At 36.8% G+C, this 23,517-nt stretch overlaps 1 protein-coding gene across 1 annotated transcript in view; it reads left to right on the top strand.

The window, feature by feature from the left end:
* Nucleotides 1-23,517, top strand: part of THSD7A (thrombospondin type 1 domain containing 7A) — a 198,610-nt gene that overhangs the window by 68,173 nt on the left and 106,920 nt on the right. Inside the window, exons 2-4 of the mRNA XM_066318148.1 lie at nt 5,128-5,959; nt 21,351-21,599; nt 23,198-23,379. Of these exons, the coding sequence (XP_066174245.1) occupies nt 5,128-5,959; nt 21,351-21,599; nt 23,198-23,379 (1,263 nt within the window). The remainder of the gene's footprint in view (nt 1-5,127; nt 5,960-21,350; nt 21,600-23,197; nt 23,380-23,517) is intronic.

Here is a 23,517-nt window from a genome sequence, read left to right as displayed (position 1 = left end):
GTGGGGGTTTAGGTTTTTTTGACTCCATTGTGATCAGTCCCTGAAATTTCAGAACAAGCTTGCAGGAATGATTCATTCACTTATGTTCCTGATCTCTAAAAAAAAAAATAAATGTTAATCCTTCAGAAGCTTAGAGAGACTCTTAATATTGTATTTTACAGTAATCTCTTTAGAAGACAAAGAATTACAAATGACATTTTAAACTCACTAAGACTTCAGTGACAACTCCCAGAACAAAAAAAACCAAGCTTCCTATTTATTTCTGTAACTGCTATTTGCAAAACTGATTAAATACAGTGGATAAACTGTAGTATTTTCATGAAACAAGTTCAGGTGACTACAGGCAAAGTATGATTTGTTCATCTACGTATGTTTAGAACAAATCCAAAGAAAAGCTATTTTGCATTCACAGCAGTAACCTTTTCCCCCCAGTGTGAAATGGTTTGAGTGCACATACATCCCATTGGCAAGGCGTGTCTGGATCAGTACACAGCAGGAACAGCAGAGTGTCTGTGTGAAGACTGCTTCAGTGGGAAAGAAAGAACCTAAAGAATATTCATAAAGGCCAAATTAGAATATTATATGAAGCCTTGATTAGGCTTGACAGGTTGACAACATTCTTGTTGTTACTAGTGCTTGACATCAGCTGAAGATTCATGAAAGGGCAGCCACCCCTCACCTCCTGCAGACTGTAAGTAATGGTGGGTGAGACTCTACACTGTGTTCTGCTTATCTCTTTCATTCTGAGCTGCATATGTATGCTACATTAGTTTCTGTGAAATTAATTTTATCCCAAAATTTCCTATTTATAAATACAGTGGTAAATGTACTACCCCTAATAATGATATAATATAAAAAGCATAGCACAGGTAACCCGTATGTGATTTTCTCATATTCCTGAGAACCATTCAAAACTTTAAAGTGGATAAGCAATACTTCAGGATTCATTTCTTTGATTTTTTGGAAAAGTCACAAAGCCCCTTTACTCAATTCATAGACATTTATTTATTTTCCTGTTTTCCTGTGACTTTCCTGTGACAAAAGAAAACCATGTCTCACCTTGAAGCTTGAAATGTTTATGGGGCCACTTAAGTTAGAAGTGAATTGCCATAGGCTCTCAATAACTGGGAGAGAGATGGGTAGTTGTAATGAAAATTGGAGAGAAACCTCTCCTTCTGCTTTTGTGACTTCCAGATACAAATGCATACCAGCAACATTCCTCAGCAAGTGCTTGAGGTTGACTACAGTGACTTATGGATACAGGGAAATGTGGGTAACTTAACTGAAGATTTCAAAGTGTGTAACTGAAAAATAACAGGAGTATTGGTTAATGCGGATGGCAGAAATTGTTTTCAAAAGAAAAGAAATTGTATTTCTTGGTATAATTTTGGTCAAAGCAAGTTTCTATTAATACAGCTAGAAATACATGAAATTATATTTTTTTATTCTTTAAAACATAAGAATGAAATTAAATATAAATTCTCTATCCCACCAAATAAGATGAATTCATTAAGCTGTTGAAATTGTTTGGATATTCATAGGCATTTTGAAATTCATTGGAAATTAGCTTGATACTCTTGCTCTTAATGGATGCTGAGTATGGAATTGTTAGGGTTGGGGTCTTTTTCCTTAATGTTTTTATTTTTCTATGTATTCCATAATCCCATAGGGAAATGTAGCTACTTGTGAATAATGGTACCAGTTGGGAGTTTTGTTCCTGTACATATAAGAGCATACATTAAAACCCAAATATTCATCCTTGATTCTATCACATAGACATAAAAAAAAAAGTTTTTTTGGTTTGTGATTAAAGCCTTCCAAGTTAAAAGCAACACAAACAAACAGATGGTTAGAGCATGGTGCTGATAACACCAAGGTTGTGAGTTTGATTCCCAGATAGACCATTCACTGAAGAGTTGGACTTGGTGATCTTTGTGGGTCCCTTCCAACTAAGTATATCCTGTGATCCTGAGCACAGAAAAGAGAAACCATCTGAGTGAGAGGAGGGTATGGCAGGGAGTAGGTGGCCAGGACTGCAGGGCCAGAGGCATTTCTGGAGGCTAGACAGCATGGGACAGTTTCCTGCCATTTGAAATCAGGGAAGACTTAGCAAGTAGGGACAAGGTTTAGAGAGAATGCGTTTGTGTTTTATTTTGTTTTCTGCTTTTTCTTTAATACTTGCCCTCTGCCCCAAATTTTAGCTTTCTGTGCAAGTGAAATTTGGTTTGATCAAGTGTGGAAGGACCTTAGTTTTTCGACGGAGCTCACTTAGGACAGAGCCTAAACAGATCTTTGCCACATAACTGTGGTTCCCTTTTAGACCCTGTCCTAGTCATATAAAGAAGTGTGCAGTAGAGTGAAAATTTAAGCTTTTAGTGTACTTTCAGTCTTTTTCTCTAAGGGGATTTTTTTGTCTTTAAACTTAAATATCAGCCTAATATAGAGGGAGGGTCAAATACATCACTAAGAACTCTGTGCTGACATGCAAATGGATATAGAATTATGGAGCAGTAATCTGCTCAAAGGGTCCTGTAAATGGAGTTTGTTGGTACTCACCTGTAATGATTTAATAAAAGGTTTTACTACTTCAGAGGACAAGCCAAATAATGCAATTTACTACATGAGTCTATTTATGCATCTTATCATTGTTTTATATTCAGTTCTAAAAACAACATATTTATAATCTAAATTTTTGCCCAGTTAGCAGAGCCACATAACAAAGTTTTTGTTCATATTTACATTTCCAAAGGCAGCATTTATTGCATCAAGGCTGAGATTTTTATAATTTAAAGTAGTGTAAACCTGGTTTAGAATTGGGTTGGAGATACTTTAAGGACAAGCACTTTTTTTAGGTATAATATGATTTTTCTTTATTATTGATAAATTCAAATGTGATAAAATCCCAAGTGGGCAAAATTTTCATCTGGGGCACAGTAACGACGTGATCTAAAAAGAGGGATTTCTTCATTGGGCAGACAAACCATAGACAACATTTAGTGACATGGTAAGGCAGAAATTTGTAGTTTGCAAGGTGAACAATTTATCTTTATTTCGATCATGATTACTTTTTGTATCTCTGCTCTAGTTGAAGCTTTTCTGTGGTCTTTACTTTTCAAAAAATGGCAGATGTTCAAATGGTGTTTTGGAGAAATGGTATCTCTCAACTCAGTGTAAATACATTCAAATTAAATACAACAATTATTATGTCATTTGTGGAAGGCTGGTTAGAGATAAAGTAGCACAGTCTTGCTGAAATGGAAATTTAAATGTGTTTGTATTTAATATACATTAATTTTTCTGGATACCTAGACAGAACTATAATGCGAACTTAATTTGCAAAAAAAATAAGTTTCCATGGGGCTGAATCTGCCAGCTGGTGTTGCTATTCTCAGCCAGATAATGTCCATTCTCAGGGCTTTAGAAGTACAGGTGAACTGTTCAGCCACAGTGTTCACTTTAAAAAGTGACAATGAAGAGCAGAGGCTAAATGTACAGCTATCATCAGCCCATTCCCAAACTGGTACTGAAGTTAATGTTGGATGAACAGATGGAAATTGTATGGAAGCCAGTGAGAGTTTTAAAGCTCATGAGAATCAGTAATAAGATGTGGCCACACATTCCTTCTAGTCATTCAGTAAGAAGATGTTGTAAATAATTTGTATCTGCCATAGTTCATTTCACTTATTCCTGTGCAGTACCAAAATTATGCTGCTAACCTGCTTTGAAAATAGCAAGGGCTCAGCCTGGCTTCTTCAACAGCTTTACTCACAGGAATAGTCTTGTACTGGGGTCATTCAGGTGAATGAGGATTGTGTGGCTTGGCCCCAATTTCTTCATAGGATGGAGCTCTCCTTAGTCAGAGAAAATGTCCTCAATGTGATCAAATGCCTGCAGATAGACAGGTTCTCTTTGATAAATAATTGCAGAGGTTTTTTTCTGAATTGCTCATACAGTGTGTATGAGGGGAGATCTTAAAAAAACTGAAAAATATAGGATTTTTTAACCTCTGACTTGTGTTTTTTATGCATTGAACTGGGTGAATGTTACAGGTTTTACTAATAGAAAAGCAACTTTATCATCTTCCAAGGATATAGTCTTTAATTTTTTTGTTGACATTTATTATAACAACATTTTGCATGTCAAATATTTACCACAGACCTTGGAGATTTAAGAAAATGGTAGGAACAAGTTACTCCTAGGTGTAACTTATTCCTGGGGACATTCTGATTGAACACTAGAAGAAACTTTGTTCTGTAATCAGAAGTTGGAATAATCTACCAAGGAAAGTGACAGATTCCTCAACATTGAACACTGTTAAGATACAGTCATACAGGGTGCTGAGCTGTCTTGTCTAAGCTGTTCTTTTGCCAAGAAAGTTTGAACCAGATGATCTTTGAGGTCCCTTCCAACCCAGTATTCTATGATTCTGTGATTCAATGGCTTCTGTTATTTGGAGAATTACCAGCTGGTATGTCTGTCTTCAAGAGCTTATTCTATTCTATAAAAATAGATTGTGTGGAATGAATGTTTTTAAACTGGATTTTAATTTTTTTTTTTTTTGTAATAAAGGAAAGACTGGAGTTGGCCTACTTGAAATCACCACTGTTTTTCAAAATGTATTGTGTAATTGTTCTCATTTTTGTATGCAATATGGAAGGAAGAGAACGCAATATAAATTAGCATCAAGATATAAAGTGTAGTGTAGTAGAAATGTGAAGAAAAAAATTAAAGAGTCCAGGAAAGGTTATTAAATTGGATGAGAGAGATCCAATTCATGCCTTCAAGGGAAGAAGTTTGGCTCATACCTTGGCAGCAAAAACTAAGTTGTGAATGTGATTGCTTAGTTTATAGTTCTCTGATGTGATTAATTCATGTGTATGTCCAGGAATTATTCAGTATTAAATATTCAGTTTGTCTGAAACAAAAAGTGAAATGTTTCTGAAATGTATTATAAAAATTACAGATACATACAATAGATGAAGGCAATCCCATGCTTGTAGTTTCAAAGTTGAGGTTTCTCCAAGGATGAGATTCTTAGACCTAGAGGAAATACTGTGAACTTGCCTGTTCAGTATGGCAGAGAAATAACCTAAGTGTGCAATGTTAGCATCTTCTCTTGTTTTCCAGGTCCGTGGGGGAGATGCATGGGAGATGAATGCGGTCCAGGAGGCATCCAGACGCGAGCGGTGTGGTGTGCCCACGTGGAGGGCTGGACCACGCTGCCCACCAACTGCAAGCAGCCGGAGCGGCCGGACAACCAGCAGAGCTGTTTCCGAGTCTGCGACTGGCACAAGGAGCTGTACGACTGGCAGATCGGCGCCTGGAACCAGTGCCGGCCTGTCCTCTCCCGCAGCCACGAGAAGCCCCTGGAGTGCCTCAGAGGGGAGGAAGGCATCCAGACCAGGGACATTACCTGTGTACAGAAGGCCAATGGGGTTCCAGCTGACGACGTGATCTGCGAGTACTTTGAGCCAAAGCCACGGCAGGAGCAGGCGTGCCTCATCCCGTGCCGGCAGGACTGCATCGTGGCCGAGTTCTCGCCCTGGTCTGAGTGCTCCAAGACCTGTGGCAATGGGCTCCAACACCGCACCCGGCACGTGGTGGCTCCGCCACAGTTTGGGGGGTCGGCCTGCCCCAACCTCACCGAATTCCAGATCTGCCAGTCCAGCCCCTGCGCTGTGGAAGAAAGCCTGTACAGCCTGAATGTGGGACCATGGAGCGCGTGCTCCGTGCCCCATTCAAGACAGATAAGACAAGCAAGGAAACGAGGGAAGAACAAAGACAAGGAAAAGGACAGAGAAAAGGCAGTTCGAGATCCTGAGGCTCGTGAATTGATTAAGAAAAAGAGGAATCGTAACAGACAGAATAGACAGGAGAACAAATACTGGGACATACAAATTGGATACCAAACAAGGCAGGTCACGTGTACTCACAGAAATGGGAAAACTGCTGCTCTGAGGTAATCACCATTTATGTTTGCATACTTTAATTTTTATCTATTTACACTAAAACATGCATGAGTGGATTCTTTTACATAAGCCCAAATCTCAAAACGGTATTTCCACTTGAACATTCATCATCAAGCTCAAGGGTTTTCTGTGACGCAAAACATGCAAATTGTGCTGGTGATCACGCTAAGCATCACATACATGTGCACTGTTAAGCTGTGCTCGTCCCTGGCCTCTGTTTGCTTTAATAGCTTTCCCCAAATGCTTGAAGATATATGTCAGATATCTGCTCTGTTTCTGTGGATTCAGGCAGGTGTTTGCTCTCTAACAAGTTATGCCTTTTTGATATAGCTGATGTTACTTCTTGTAAGGCTCTGGGCACAAAGACTAACAGGAAACTGGATTGAGTCAGACTTAGAGTAAAAATATACAACAAGAGAGAAGGATGCATGAGAAAGCAGCTGCTACTTATTCCAGTATATTTTTTAAATAGATGAACATAAAATATTGTTTGTCCTTCTTGATTCCTGTGGCAAAATTTCTGAAAGGGAGACTGTAAAACCTCTTTGTTTATTCCATGTACCTCTTCTTTTTCTTTGTCATCAGCACCTTTATGATGTCTGCTCTGGGTTTTTTCTGATACGTATTTTTATATCTTGATTTGTTATTTTACTTTTCAAGAGTTCTGTCAATCACTGATGTTTTGATAATCATTTCCACAGGCTTCTGGACACATTTCTAAAACTATTATCTTTGATTTGTTTTATCTGGCATTCTCTTGCTAGCTCATGTATTTGTTTCCTATCCCCCAGAATGGTTTTATTCAACTCAAAAATCTTCTTTCAGTCTAGTCTTCCTTTCTTTGATTTGATTCTATTTCCTGCCCTCTAGTTCAATGCCTGATTAATCAATTTACTTCAACTGTGAAATGACTAGGGTATCTTGCTGAATGAGGCTGACAGTCATTGCTGCTATGTTAGTGTTAGGAACTTTTTTCAAGGTATTTTACTTTAGAGTTTTTGTTGTGCCAGTTAAACATTCTGTCACAGAACATGGAATCACTTCCATCTTTTCCATTACAAACCAAATAATATTGTTTTTTTCAAATGTGGAAAGCATTTTTTTAGTATAATTCCTTTCAAGAGATGATCCAGCAGTGAAATAGGAGAATGATAAATTCCCTGGCTTTAGGGAAGAACTGAAAGGCTTGGGTTTTTTAGTTGAAGGAGGAACATATGAGTGAAAATGTGAATGAAATGCCTGTGAATATGTAACAACCCATCACCAGGAAGAATGGAACAATCTATTCTCTCTCTATATTATGAATGTATTGGAAAAGCAATAGTGGACAAATCACAGCAGTGGTGAATGAGGCTAGGTTCTCAATACTGGGAATAGTGAGACTCGAGAAAATTGTCTGGGTCATGCATGGTACCTGCATCCTCAAAGGTTTTTAAGAAAAGGCTAGAAAAATGCATGTGTCAGTGATGACACACCTGGAAAAGGTCTTGATTAGGGAAGAGGGGCTGACTGCAGAGAGTCTTTTTACAGTCTCTTCTAAGGTTGGTTTTCTTCAGTTTTTTAAGATTTTGATCCACACTTGGATCAAGGTCTTCAGAAGAAATCTCAAAATCTGCAGCTTAGGCAGTCCCAGATGTTGGCTGCAGCACAATCTCATTGTTGGTACAGAACAAATTTGTCTTTACTCCTTCCTTTTCTAGCCTCCCATCATGCAGTCCAAACTGTGCCTAGCCCAGGAACATCATTATCCTTTAAATACAAGGAATAACATCAGTTGCTATCATGTAGCAGCCAGGCACTTTTTTTGAAAGACCCTAAGTTTTTGAAAGGTTAAGAAAATTATTGAGTAAAAAAAAACGAGAGGAATAACACAGTCATGGCAAAGCTCTGATAAATGGTAAAAGAAAGTAAAAAGTATAGTTGGAAGTCAGTGGCATACTTTTCTATTCATCTTTACACTCATTCTTGAATTCACCGAGATCACATGCACTGTCTTAAGTTCAGATACCTCAGTGTCCTGTGCAATCTCAGACTGGTGCAGGGAAGTGAATGAAACCCTCTTGCCTGAGGCAGTGAAACAACAGATAATACAATGTAGTATCAATTTTTCAATGATGTAAAAATTATACAAATTATGCAGTGGGCATTTTTATGTCTAATAGATAAGCTCTTGTGTTTAAATTGCACAAAGGATTTCAATTAGTCTTCACATTAATTTTAATATAGAATTTTCTTTTCTGGTTGCATAATACAAACAAAAAATTTGGTGAAATTACTCATGTGGGAAATTCTGGTACTGATAACATAGCTTTTAGAGACCAATGTATGTCACCTGTATATCCATTTGTATCATTTATGCTGCACCCTTCACTAAGCAATCAAATGCTTTATTCTGTGACTGCCATTCCAGAATCTGAACAATAGAATTATTTTTCTGCCCAGGGTGTCAATGCAGCCAGCTCAAATGATTTTCTAATCTCCATCACATAGTAACTGTGTTACTAAATAATATAGACAAGTAAGGTGACTGGAAAACCTGCCGTTCTCATGTGAAATGCTCTTCAGCTTAAATCATTCATTTTCAGTGAATTTTGACTTTAGCAATCAGAAACAATCAGCCCCCTGGCAGCATGACTGAAAGAAGAGTAAAAACCCTCAGGCAAGTAATATTTTCTGCAGAGATAGCAAAATTGATATATTATAAAAAGGGTTTTAAAAAAGAACAACTTTCAGAAGAGTGCTACAGAGAAAATGGTTCTGTAAGGCTGTCACAAAAACTTCAAAAAGGCAAAATTCTCTTGACATATCAGCACACCAGGCATGGTAAAGAGAAGTGAAACAAGAAAATCAAAGTTTAATTTATACACTTTATTGCTGAGTGAACAATAGATAGTCTCCCGTGAAGGATGAACTATTGGATTTTGTATTGCTCGTTCTGCAATAGCGTATGTGTTACACAGCCTGTGTTTGCTTTACATTCCTCTCAGTCTGAAATTCATGTGCACTGAAGGTATTTGAAAAGTAGAAATGTTGAAAGAAAAACGAAATTCTGTAATTAAAAGTGGCTTATAAATTGACTTCTCTGGATAGCTAACAAAATCTGGACTGTTAATATAGAGGACAATACCTGATTGTCTGAAATGTAGCCTCTTTGATGAAATTGGGGTTTACCAAGGAGAACTGTTAGAGAGCAAACTGGCAATGTAGAGAAACATAAAATGTATGTAGAAGCCAATTTTGTGTTGCAAATGTTTGTCCTATTGCAAGTTGTGATGATTATGCCTCATGGTAAGCCTATAATCTTCTGTTGTAATATAGACTCTGTTGCTACTCTGTCTCAGACATTTTGCCATAATTTTCTTCCTGAGAAGATTTTTGTGGTAAAGTTTAGCAAAACTGTTTGGCTGGTTTGTATAAATTGTGGAAGTCTAAGCTTTTTTTTTTTTTTTTTTTTTTTTTTTTTTTTTTTTTTTAAATTCATACAACCTTTTTCCTGAAATACTTTCTTGGGACCCCACTAGATTGGGAAATTTGGAAGGACTTGAGCATAGACATTTTTAACTGTAAGAACACGGAACAGAACTAGAGTATATTCTTGACCTGTGTGTTTCTGCACTTCAGCAAGGATTTTGAAACCCAGTAACAAAGCACATCATGTTCCCCTGAAGCAGCTGGTCCTTAAGTGTGGGGACAGCCTGTCACTGCTAGGAGTCACTTAACTCATATGACTGGAAAGGGGACTGTAGTTAAAGCAGTTCTTCAAGGATGTAACTGCCTCTTAAAAAAAAAAAATCCTGGAAATTTCTGCACTATTTCCTTTCCTTTTCTACATCATTTGGACATGGCTTGTTATCTTGTTTATTCTGGGACCAAAACGTCTCTGAATGGGGAGAAGAATGGAGGAGACCATGAAGGAAATCATCCCCACCAGCTCTGGTTGCAGTCCCCATAACTGGTTAATATTTTCTTGGCAGCACCACTGTGGAAGAGACCTATATGTGAAGATGAACATTATTAACGACCTGAAAGAAGTGAGAATTCAAGAAAACACAGTAGCATTTTATAAATATAATTAATATTATTTTATAAATATTTATGACTATTATAAATATTCAGAGCTTTTATTTCTTCATTAGAATACAACCATATGCAATTACAATCATGGAACAAAATGAAGGGGCAGAAAAGAATCCAGAATTTAAGACATGCCAACCAACTGTTTAGTAGATTGTTTTAGCCTCAATTCATTTGATCATATGATCATTTTTGATTTCTTTCACTTCTACTAATCTGAGAAAGTAATTATATTTTAATTATTTTCATCTTTCTCACTGATTCTGTGCATTCATTAAATATCTATAAAACTATATCCTCGACTTGTAACAAATTTAACTCTTTTGGAAGTTTTCATAATGATGTCATTGCAGCGCTTTACTAAATTTCAAGTTTGGGAGAGTCTGAGCTTTTATTTATTCCAGTACTGTAGTTGAGACATGAGAGATGAAAGTAGGACCAAAATTATTGAATTGTCTTGCTGATTTTGGGCATATGTAATGCTTCATTTTTCATCTTCACAAAGACGTGTATCTGCTTAAAGCAGAGTCATGATACTACTGGCCACTGGTCTTAAGCTGAATAGCCAGAAACTAAAGAATTTGGGAATGGCCAATTGAGTGTTTAGACTGATGAGCGATTACTCAAGATATTGTTAGGAAAAACAAGGAGAGAGAATCTCCTCTTCTAGAATGGCATTTTAGCTTTGTTTTTCTTTCCAGGTCCTGAAACCTTTTAACCCAATGCTCCAATTCCAAATCATAAAACAAATGTCTGCATTCACTTTATGGACTTTCACTCCTATAAATTATAAGCTGTGTGAAGGAGGAAAATAAAACACCAAGCCAAACCGTCATAAGCCTGTTGCTTTATTTATGCCATTGATTTGAAAGCAGACAAGTCACCCAGAGGACTATGCTGTCAGCAAACAGAAAAAGGATTCAGGCATACAATACAGCAGCACAGTTTGTTAGACCCTGTAAATGTATCCCTAGATACATTAGAAAAAAACCTTAAGAGATTTTTCTGTACTTCTCTGAGCCCCTCCATGGGGCAACAGGCAGAAAGGGGGATGTGTGTGAAGGTGGTGGTGCAGTGGTTAGGGTGCAGTAGCTCCAAGGAGGTGGGCTGCAGAAAGGTGAGGGAAATAGCAATGCAGAGAGGATGGGTTGTGGAGATGAAGGAGCATAAGCAACCTTTCGTTTGTCCCTGAGGACCACATGAGAGCATGTATGTCTGCCCTTGCTTTTTATGCTACTGCCAAGGCAGCTCTACTGCTGTTTTCAGAGGAAGCCTCCAAGCTCACCATACTGTGAGGATTTCAAAGCTGTAAGTGGTTCACTTACAGAGCACCTGTAAATATCACAAATTTGGATAATGAACTATATACAGTTGTCTTGATTCATTATTTTGTAATTATTTAGAGCACATTCTGGTAACAAATTGAGAAGAGGGAAGAAGAAAGTAACCTTGGATGAAAAACCTCTTGATAATGAAAAACTACAGGATTAATTTTTCAGGTGCATTGGGATAATAAAAATGCGAACTATTATTAGAGAAACAAGATGCAAACATGCTGCTTTCCTGTCATTTTCCACTGCGCCTTTAGAATTTCCACAAATTTTAAAGTAGAAGCATCCTGTAGTTTTTTTAATGAGATTTTGGTAGAGACAGTAATTTCTGTGGATATGCATAATATTATTCAATGGATGTTCCTTTCTATTCAAAGTACCTGCTCCATCATCTTACAGAGTCTGCTGTTTTGACAGTGTCTTGTCAGTATTGCTACACGTTTGACGTACCATGCCCAAATCTAGATTTAAGATGGAAATATACACACTGTGCTGAATAATTGAAACAGCAATGAACAATTCCTTTTTCCACACCATATTTTAACTCCTTTCATACAGTGAACAGTTGTTCTGTCATCTAGATATATGACATTCATATATTTCTGTGCAAAGCACCAAGATTGGGTGCCTTTGTTGTACATAGTTTTATCCAAATACATGTAATTGTCTTCCTTAGCAAAATATAATGGGCTATAATGTAATGAGGGTTGTTCTCCATGTTCTGATAATCTCTTGTGGCAATAAATCCTATGAATGAATAAATGATTTCCTTGAATGAATGCAGTGAGGAATTTTCAGCCTCAGTCTAGTAAGAGATTATGTTGCACAGTGGTAAATTGAATTAGGCACTGAGATCTTTAATGAAGATTCTCTTGCACTGTACTTTTATGCATATTTTCTGGGTCATTGCCAGTGAATATTAATTGACCTCAGTGGGACAAAATAAATAAATGTTAATCAAGGAGTATTTTTCTAAATTTTGGATTTTCTATATCGGAATTATATCATCATTTGTAAAGAGTCCCATAGGGAACAAACTAGAATGTATTACTTTTTAACTTTTGTGGTTTGGTCTTGTTTTTTTTTTTTTTAGGAAACTGCTAAGCACAATCTGGGACTTAGAATATGTCCTTGTTTTCTCAATCAGCTTAATAAAGTTATGGTGTGGGAGCAGGTGAAATGAGTATTCTCCTGGAACATATTGTCCCTCAAGGTGGAAATGCACAGGCCTTACGCACAGAAGTCAAAACTCCCCAGAACAACAGAGTTGGCTATTTCAGTGCCTACCTTTCAGCAGTCCCACTGGAAATAAAATGTGTGGTTCACCTCTTAATACTGACCATTTTTTCAAATGCTGGACAATGTGATGGAGCCAGTGATACTGCCAAATCTAAGCATCAGTACAGGGACCGAATCAAAACGAATGCCTGAAACACAAGAGTATTAATATAATTTTATTAATATATTTCTTTATATTTTAACATTAATATTGCATATTTTTATTCATAAAGTTTGGCATTTTGTTTATTTTTTTCTTTGCAGATGACCCTGTGAATCTGTTATTTAAAGGTGATATTTCAGGTCAAAAGGAATTCTCATTAATGCTGTGTAATGAAAATTTCCACTGAAAAGGGAAATTCTTCCATAAAGCTTTAATAAGTCATCTCTGTAAATTCTTGCCAAATAACCTGCTCTGCCAATTTTAAAATTATCTGTAGCATGAGATGTCACTGTATCACTGGACTGTGAAAGATAGCACTCTCACTGAACGCTTTTGCTTTCTTGTCTACTCAGACACTCATGGTGTCGGCAACAGCCCCACAGCAGATGCTGTTGACACTTGTTTGGGTATAGTGGCACCCCTTGTTGCTTTGCCCATATTGGCCGATGCATTTTCTCTTGATACAGTAGTTGGATTGTAATCTCTCTCTTCTGTAGTATAGAAAGCCTGAGAGTTTTATTTCAGAATTGTTTGGCAGAATTAGTTAAACTTGTGAAAGCATCATGGGAAAGTAGTCTTGTGAAAAAATACTTAGGGGGACAGTATTGGAATTGTAAATAAATAGAAGTGAAGTCATTGTTTGTGTGATTATAATAGCCCATTATACTGGGAGGTACTAACAGTTTCTCAGAACAATGTACAAGATGACCAATATTAATCAGTGCAGCTGTATGGAAAATGAATGAGGACTATGTCATTTTCTACTAAGAAAAAATTACAGGCCCTGTATTTTCACGGACTTCCTTAAAGAAACAAGTTTTTTCCAAACACAAACTGAACCTCTCATGGATGACTGGACTTTGCAAATGATGTTTTGTATCTTCAGAGTAGCTTACAGGGGTTATCCAAGCTCTGGATTTAAATCACTCTATTATTATTCCTGTTGTCTAGTGCCTGCACATTAAATACAATATTTTTTTTAAATTTCTTTTATTTATGAGAAAATACACTTTTTTTCTTTAGGCCAAATACTTATCACAGTCTCTTTCAAAATCCAGCTATACCTGTGGTCCAAGAATGGCATAGAGTTAATTTGATTATTTTACTTCCGAGGTTAATGCATCCAACAAGCTGTATGAACTCTGAGGACAGCACTGCATGGAAAACAAATAGCTTTCTGCAGCACATCGGGACATTGTGCTTGATTCTTGTACCTGTAACTCCAAAATCCCTCTTACTCATACTGAGTATCCCTTAAGGTTCCATGGTGGTCATATAAAGAACAAAGAGAAGACAATCTACATGCAATATTAAGATCTGTATTTAATTCCAGATAACACAAAGGATTAATATTCAACATAAATACTGCTGTGTTCTCTCAGGCTTCCTGCCCATGAGCGTGATCATTCAAAGTTGCAGTAGAAAATTACACATATGGGTCCTTATATTTCAGAAGTCGATTTGACCTTCTGACCTAACCAGATTATTTCTGTCAGGCAGTTCTCTTAAGGGTATAGCATCTAGGCTGTGGGTCTGCCCATGGGTCATCAGATTTCCCAGCAGTTTAAGCCTGATCTTTTCTAGGATGTGATGCTAATGAGTGGTGTGGAACAGATTTTACTTCTTGCTTCACTGTAAGGTTATAGTTATGAGCAGCAGATGTGGTCTTTGGAAACTGTTCCTTATAGCCTCTAGTCTTGTAGCAATTTACTGAGATTTAAGAAAATTTTAAGCAAACTTCTGATATTCTCTCCACTGGGAAAAGTAAAATATGCTAGTACTCAGCTCCTGCTTTTTTGCCTTGAGGGTTCTTTGGGAGTTGGGACAATGTTCATGCATGCCTGTAGGTTGTCTTGCAAGGATACTGCCCAGACTTGTGACTTGTTGTAGTGTGATTTACAATCACTATTTTCAAACACAAATTTGCTTTCTGACTCTTTCACAAAAGATTCATCTAGTTCTAATTTGCCTTTCAGTCAAAAATCACGGCCTTTTACAAGCCTGCTTCTGTGTATTTGTGTATGTGTGTAAATTCGGTTTTCAAGTGCTGAACTAACATGTAGTTTTGGCATTCTGTAAGTAATTATTTATTGTTCCAAGACTTTCTGCAGACAAGTTTGTTTGGTGAAATGGGCTTGTATGTCAGCAGTTCTCATCTTGTGGCTGGTGGTAAAGGTTGGAAACCATTTTCTAACGGTATTGAATGAAGTAGTATTTCATGAGATCAAGAATTCAAGAGAAAATCTCATGGTTTGTGATGATGTAGCTGATTGTGGGAGATGTCTAATGATAAGAGGGACTTTGCAGCTAGGAAATGGTTAATTTAGTCTGTCTGAGGGAGCCTGCTGTAGGCTTTTTTTTCTTTTTTAATATTCCAGGTAGTCCTTGCTCTTCTTCCTTTTTATTTAGATGAAGTTTTTTAAAAATCTTCTAAAAATGTTTTGGAATTCCTTAGAATGTTGATTGTCCTTTGATCTGAAACCTTCAGAAGCAGACACCTTTTTCTGCTGAACTGCTGAACCTCCTCTTATGATATTCAGAATGTGTTTCTTCTGATACAGATACCCTAGTTTTTGACTGCATGTTCTTCAGCCCTCTGAAGTTTTTAATTCATTCATTCAGTCAGTCTTGTTTGTTCAAAACATACTTGGATTATGTTGTTGTGGTTTTGCTTTGGAGAACGCAAGCAGAATTGCAAAAAGGGTAATAAAGTTTCTTCCCAAAAGGTGGGAAGATAGAACAGGTTCTGACTTCACAGCTCTTCCTGATCTTGATGGGCATGTGGTATCTTATCTCGAGACAGTCAAGAGGAGGAAGAATGTCATTTTTCCCTAGGTTTTGTGTGGTGTCTGACAATAGGGATGTGTGTTGAGTGTCTCTTAATAATGCCAGCTGTGCTGAACTCTCTGATGTAGGGCTGTCTGCTTTCCACACCAGTGGTGAGCGTAGGTCAGTCATGCCAACTCTGGAGCAACTGGGCAGATCTGTATGTACAGCTACAAAGAAATCTGGAGTGACAGGAGCCAAGGCTTCATGGATATAATCCACTACTACATCAAAGAGTCAAACGGGATTAAAAAAATCACAGTTTTCAATTTAAAAAAATGAAAAAAATTATTTAAGTCCTTTTCAGTCAAAGGAATTTTGTTCCTCCTGACTCCAAGAGTTTATGTTGGCATCAATCTCCTGAACAGTAGCCATGTTATTAATCTCAGAATAATGGAAATCTGTATGTAATCAAATGGAAAATCAGCTAGAGAAAAAGCAAATCTTGTCAGAAATCTGGGAGAATGAAGGAATAGCAACTGTGCAAATTTCATTAATGAAAATAAAAGCTTAACGTGGATAATGGGAAAACCAAAGTTGAGAGTTGATAATGGTGAAGGAATAGAGGCAAAATAATGCAGACAAAAGTTATTGAAAAGACTATTTAGCTTGCATTAACCTTGCCAGTTGGGCTCCATTACTTTACATTATAGTCAAAAATAATAAATAAGAGTTCTTGTTAAATATCAGTACTGAGTGAATTAATTGAATTTATTGTAAAGGACATGTTCTTCACTGTTCGATTTTAGCTTTAAATTGCAAACCTTACATTGTTGCTCCATTACATTTGAGCAGAAAAGCCTTGTATCAGGAAAAGCACAAAATCGAACTTCACTACAATGTCTTCTTAATACTTTGTGTTTGTGATTCCTATTTCTATTGACTTACGGATTGTCAAGATATAGTAATGTAATGTATAGTATAGTAATGTTGTGCAAGGCCTGAATTCAGAAAATGAAATTAATGGAGCACTTTTAATGGAAAAATAACTACAGTTACTGGTCAGTAAAATAGGTGTGTAATGCATTGTTTCCAAGGTGATGTACATGCCAAAATCTTTTCTAGTTTTAGGATGCATTTATATTAGTTCATGGAGGTGAACACTATAAACTCTTCAGGGGAAAGATTCACTTGTGTTCCAGAGGTCTGTAAGCTATCGTTTGCTGGAAAACCAGAGCGTGTCTTGGGATAGTGTCACTGAGTACTTGCTGTCTTTCCATTTTTGCCCTCTGTTTGCTACTGCCAAGGCACATTTCCGACTGCACAGATTATTAGTTAGTTAATAGTTAGAACCTCCCAGCCATTCTGATGCTGCTCTTCATATTTTCTCATTAATTCTTCATTTAATTACTAGTCCAGTCTGATATGGGGGAGACACCAGCAAAAGCAGAAAATCTCCTAGTTGTACAAGTTATATATGGAGTATGCTCATGCACCAGAGTCCTGCTGCCTAGTTTAAAACTTATTTATTTTTTGTATTAATCTTACATGAATTTAGACAACAGTCCTAATGTCATGCATTACCAGGCATTTGGCTTCATGAATGCAGTATGCACAGCTTTAGCTATTGCAAAAAATTATCAGAAAATCCCATTTCTTGTCCAGTTGAATTTATAGAGTAGTAAATTCCAATGGTCTCTTCCATGACTTTTCAACACAACTTTAAAGGCAACTTTTGAGACTGAGATTATAAACACTCCTACAGGTCACTGGCATATTAAATCAAGTTTTCCTGATTTTTTTAAAGAGTTATAAGTATTTTTCATTCTCTAATAGATCTTTAGGATACCTCATAAAGAATTTTTTTTTTCGCTTGACTAGTCTAATTTTTTTCACATCTTTTAAAGCAAGTATTTGACTGAAGAGAGTTCTTTCAACTGTAGAACTTGCTCATTTGTACACAGATATTGTGGTGTAATTTGCTCCAGGCTTATGTGTCAACCTTTGTTCTCCCCATGTCTTTAGCCTTAATTAACCCATCAATTACTTTGAAATCCCTATCTTTAATTCTTAAGTGACATTTAGGTTTTATTTATTGCTGTAGAAGCACAAATGAAGCAGCGGGACGTGAGTAGAGACAAATTCTTGAGGAACATGAGTAGACACAAATTCTTGAGCACGTCTTCAGAAGAGGTTGAACAGTAATTATGTTCTGTAGGCTGTGCTTTGAACCAGCATTGCCTTTTTCTTTACTTCTTTTGTCTAATCTATGTCTTTAAGGTCAAGAATAGGTTTATAGTTGACTTAATAGCAATAGGGACCATTCATCCCCTGTGATGTTTTGTTTTGTCTGGGATTGCTTTCTCTTTCTGTCCTGTCATTTAAATGCTTTTATACCTTAAGCTTCATTTCCTCACTATATCTGTTGTCCAAAATGGTACTTTCTCAGACCACAGCCTTGGTTCAATTTGTACAATTCCTTCTTCCCTGCCAAAAAACTTGGGGCATTGTCCTTTGAATATATTCACTGGATTGAGAGCAAGATGCTGCAGACTTTACATGCTATCCGTATGCTGCTGCTTCTTGTATCCAGTCTGCTCTGTTGACTTCTGACAGCATTTTTATGTAACTCATGCTTTTCTTTGAGCTTTCCAAGCAATTATCTGGACACAACTGTATGGATTGATAGGGAGGACTTACTTGTGTCCTCCCTGTGCTTCTTGAATGGTTAACTTTGCATATAATGTGTACTTAGACAGTCACGGGCACGGAGATGCTTGGTGCAGAACTTCTAGTGAGTTGGGTGATATTATGAAATAAATGTTAATTTCAGTTTTTTTATTTATTTTCTGTTGTATTACTTGCCCATTTGCCTTTTATCCTTGTGGGAAGATTCACCCCAAGTCTGCATGTCCAAACAAGACACATAAATCCATCAAAAAGTGGAGAGAGAACTTTACATGAAATTAAGTTTTGCTTTTAGTTATTTGTGGAGATCAAATCTGTAGCATTAGGTACCAAACACAGAGAAACTATTTTGTTTAACAAACACATTTCCAGGTTTTGATTTAGAATTAGTCTACTTGTTTCTTCTGGTAAAATAAAGTGTGTGATTTTTCCCTTCCTTACTTGGTTAGAGTACAACACATATTCTTCTGCTGCCTGCAGTATAAAGGAAAACTCTTGATAGTGGCCATGTCCAGTTAGCTCTCACTGAGTGTTTCTTTAACTTGCTCAAGGAAAACCAAATGTTAAAAGAACAAACAACAGCTAATTTGCTTGTGCAACTCTTCTTTTTCTAATTTTAATTATCTATGCCCTCTCATAAGATAATATGACAATATGCATAACAGAAAAGAGGTTGTGTAGTGGTGACTTACAGTATCAGTTTCTGGTTGGTGTTTATATAGTAGACAAGTGCAAGTGGTGCATGGTTTTAATAAGCAAGTAAGGAAATAAATAGATAACTAACTTTACCTCTTTCGTATCTCCCTAGTGATATTTATGTTCTGGTTACAAGAGCTTAAGAACATCCTTGTTTATTTAATTTTGAATTATTTTAATTTACAAGTATTTGAAGTGAGGCATAGTGAGGCATCCTTTAATTCTATGGTTTTATTTTTGTTAAGGATTATAAATAAACAACGGAGTTAGTAAAGCAGTACAATTCTGTTTGGATCTTCATGCCCACATATGGAAATAATTAGTAACAAACATTAACCTTTCTCATGTAGCACTTCTCCCAGATAAGTTTTGAAACAGATGCGAAGCCCATGGACTGTTACGCATCATTAGTTCACCTCTTACCTTCTCACCAAAGCTACTTTGTGGTAGAAATTTTGTGTATGTTCCCTGGCAACATGCATCTGTAATTAAACTCAGCCCCAGTCACAGTGCATGTGAAGAGGTTGGTTTACTCTGCCCTCAGAGATGTCACATTGGATGAGAGGATATTTCATCTGTTCTACAGAACAATTTGCAAATACTACCCATGTTAGAAACCATAAGGAATGTATCTTTCCTCCAGCAATTAAAATGTGTCTTTGGGGGATCAATGGGTCTATATGTTTTGTCAAAGGTACAGAAACTGTTCTATAGATTTTGGCACTGCAGTAGTCCTGTGCTAGATGGGGCTACATGTGGGTGAAAAAGCCCATTATTAAAGAACAAGTTTCTCAAAAACTCTGACTGTTTTTCTCCACAAACAGGATGTAGTTTTTGTCCTAAAGCAGGATAAAAGTTGACTATTATGTGTTAGGGTTTCCCCATCACCACTACTTTTGACATAATAAGAACATTAGAAAACTCCTACTGAGTTTTCTCAGTTTCTCCTATAGTCTGTCAAGCCCAGCTATGTAGCCACCTTATTATCTCCAGTGGTAGAAGGAGATGCAATTTAAAGACCAAAAATATGATACCTGACTGTCTTTTGCAGTCATTCATTGTGTATTTCTCCAATATTCAAATTAAATGTGTTAATGGTGATGGCTCACAGATTTGTCAGACTCTTTCTGGACATGCTGACAGTCTCCACAACCAGGATCTTCTCCTAGCAAGATGTAGAATTGGTCTGTTTCTAGTGCATATCATGCTTTCATTTATTGTGTTTTTAAATCTCTCAGTTTCATCCAGTGCCCCTAGTTCTATTACAGAATTTTTTAAGTAGAGGTTCAAAATTATGTTGGCTGTATGGGTAGGGCCAAATTTTGTATAGCAGTGAAATCCTTGTAAATATTTATTTTTCTGTGTTATTTTGTGTTCTTTAAAAGGGAAAAAATGCAAGCCTTTGTTGTGTAGTTTTGACTGGTATTGAACAGAGCATTTCATTGTGCTACTTGCAGTACGAGTAAATATTTTTCCTGTCCATTTAACTGCTTCAGCAGCCAGACTTTTTTCCAATCCAGACATGATTAAAAAAAATCTATGTTGTAATTTTAATTAAGAAGATAAAAGTTATGTTCAATTTAGCTGTAGTATACCTTCCCTATATCTCATTTTTCTATTGTGAGTCCAACTTTAAAATAGAAATATTTTTACTTAAATTATAAAATTTAAAATGAAGAGTGATTTAGAGGGAGAAAATCTTGCTGACAACCTATATAATACCTGAATGAAGCAATCAGACAGAAAATGGAAATTAAATGATGCCTTCATAAGGAACAGGAAATAAGTACTAGGGGTAGCAGGGAAGATTTCCCTTTAGATTAGAGTTCATTCCCTGTTGCATCACTGGCATCACTGTGGCACTATCCTACTACTAAGAAAGTATGTTAGAAGTGACCAAGCATTCAGTATGCTATCCATTGTGTTTTTAAACTGCTTGTAGTCTGGAAATTAGGAGAAGATGACATAGAGTATTTTATTCTCTGTAAAAGCAACTTTAGTCATTTTGGTTTTTGATCCTCCTTTGCTTGGAATATAGTTCCAAAAGAAAAAAAGAGTATACCTAGAAATAAAAGATAAGAAGTGAAAAATGTCTGTATTTCCTCTGTTGTACTTCTATACATGTAGGAAGACTTAGGTTTTACTCTTATTCACAGATATGGCAGTAATTTTTTACTATGGAAAATCTCATTTGTCTGGTTTGAGTCGGTTTCACCAAAAGCCATTTTGGCCGACTTTTCAGGATCAAATAGATGTGGAGTAAGACTTAATAGCTTTACAAATATTTACTGACTTTCATGTAACCATTGACATTGCTTCTGCTGTAGGAGTTCATGAATGTCTGTGGATGTGTGTGCTAAAAACTGTAACGCTCTCTTATTACAGCTTCTGCAAACAGGAAAAGCTGCCCATCACATTTCAGTCCTGTGTGATCACAAAGGAGTGCCAGGTGTCAGAGTGGTCAGAATGGACCCCCTGCTCCAAAACCTGCTTTGACATGACAACCCCTAAAGGGAACCGTACAAGATCACGGACCATTAGGCAGCTCCCTGTTGGCAGTGAAAGCGAATGCCCACAATTAGAAGAAGCAGAGCAGTGTGTTTCTCAAGGAGACGGTGTAGCACCCTGCATTACGTAAGTTGGTTCATTTCAGTTCTCTGTTGCTAAAATGAACAATTTCAATTAAGTGTACAGGGCTGGTAATGGAATATCAACCAAACCATTATTAAAGAAATAATAGGTAGGACTTTTACCTCTTTTCTTTATACTTGTATATTCAGTGTTCTTGAAAGCCCAAAGACTGCAAATAGCTCCCATTGTAGCGTAAGCAGTTCCTTCTCTAAATACAGGAATAATAATAAGTATATTTGCTTTTCATTCATTTTTTAAAAGGCAGTATTTACACATAGGCAGATTCAGGCAAGATGAAAATAAATTAATTGTATTAATTTTTCAGCTATCTTTTCCCTAAATAACATTTCTACCAGAATCATTGTTTTCTGAATTTCATGTTTGTTTGAGGACCAAATGTTGAACACAGGAAAGGGGTGACAAACCTCTGGTTAGCTATCAGGTTGTTTTAGTGAGTCTTGTATTCAGCACAACAAAGGCATTACTGGGCCCCAAATGGGAAGTGGGAGAGGCTAACAGTGACAGTAAATAAATTTTAGGAGAAATGACAGCGAGCATTTTTACTATTCAAGAGATTGCTGTAAACCTTATCTAATCAAAATTAATATTAAAGTCCCAAATGTGTTTTTTCTTTATCAGATTAAGAATAAGGTCTGGAGAAACGTCACTTGATGTTAAGCATCTTTGATTGTGGTATATATTTTTCATTTAAGGGTTGAAATATCATAGTTCTTTATCTCCAGCTGCTTTAGGAAGCACTTTGCTTTTAGTCTTAAAGTACTTGTTAGGTAGGGAATTCTGTGGTGTTTCTTTTTCTTGCAGTTCATAATCCCGACTGGGGTTTTACTGTGAGTCAAAGATCTTCTTTGCTGTGTATTCACTGATTAGGAGCTTCCAGCTTCTCATCACTCATCAGTACCCAGCAGGGATGCTTCAGTTCACTGCAGAACAATCTTCCTTTTACTGGGAAAAAATAACTCACTGAAAAGTTTTTGTGTAGTAATTTTAAAGAATACAATTATAGTTTCATCTTGATATCCAGAAGAAATTTTTTTGCCTCCTACCAAAGATAACAGTAGGCTTTTGGGTTTGTTTTTTTTTTTTTTTTGGGGGGGGGGGGGGGGGGGGAGGGGGGAGTGTTGGTCTTATGGTGAGGTTTTCCCCTCATTTTCTAGCCCTTATGTTTCTCAGCATACACATCTCTTTCATATCTTGGATTTTGATTATATAAATTTTCAAGCTCTAAACAAATGTTGACAGTCACAATCTTGAAAGTTAACTTTTCTGAACATGGACTATATGTCTCTGTATATCAAGTTTTTCTTCCCTCAAATAAAATATTTATATGTGTAGTATGTTTCAGGAATTGAACAGAAAAGATCCTCCTAAAAGAGTAATGATTAAAAAAATTGAGTAATGCAAAAAAGGTTTCCATGCACAAAAAACGCGAGATTTAATGCACCTTTATGTACAAGAAATTGTGGTGCTCATGCCTTTTATGAAATTAATGAGGTTATTGAGGTGTTTCAGCTTGTATGATTTAATACTGTGTAAAATGGCTCCATGCTTTCTGAAGACCTGATGAACCAAATTTGATCCAGGTACGGCTGGCGCACCACAGAGTGGACGGAATGCCGTGTGGATCCTCTCCTGAGCCAGCAGGACAAGAGGCGAGGAAATCAGACTGCGCTGTGTGGAGGTGGCGTTCAGACCAGGGAGGTGTACTGTGTGCAAGCTAATGAAAACCTCCTCTCCTACTTAAATACCCTCAAGGATAAAGAAGGTAAATTTGATTCAATTGCAATTAAATGAGTGTGAAATCAGACCACATCAGCATTCCAGAGCTCTTTCACAGCCATTGCCTTCTGTCATGAGTGCCTCCTTACCTTGTGAGTTTCTGCTATTTTTTAATTCAGATGAA

Source organism: Sylvia atricapilla, chromosome 1, assembly GCF_009819655.1.
Source record: "Sylvia atricapilla isolate bSylAtr1 chromosome 1, bSylAtr1.pri, whole genome shotgun sequence".
Classification (NCBI taxonomy): Eukaryota; Metazoa; Chordata; class Aves; order Passeriformes; family Sylviidae; genus Sylvia; species Sylvia atricapilla.
The sequence above is the reverse complement of the archived record's forward strand: the minus strand, read 5'-3'. Positions and strand labels throughout refer to the sequence as shown.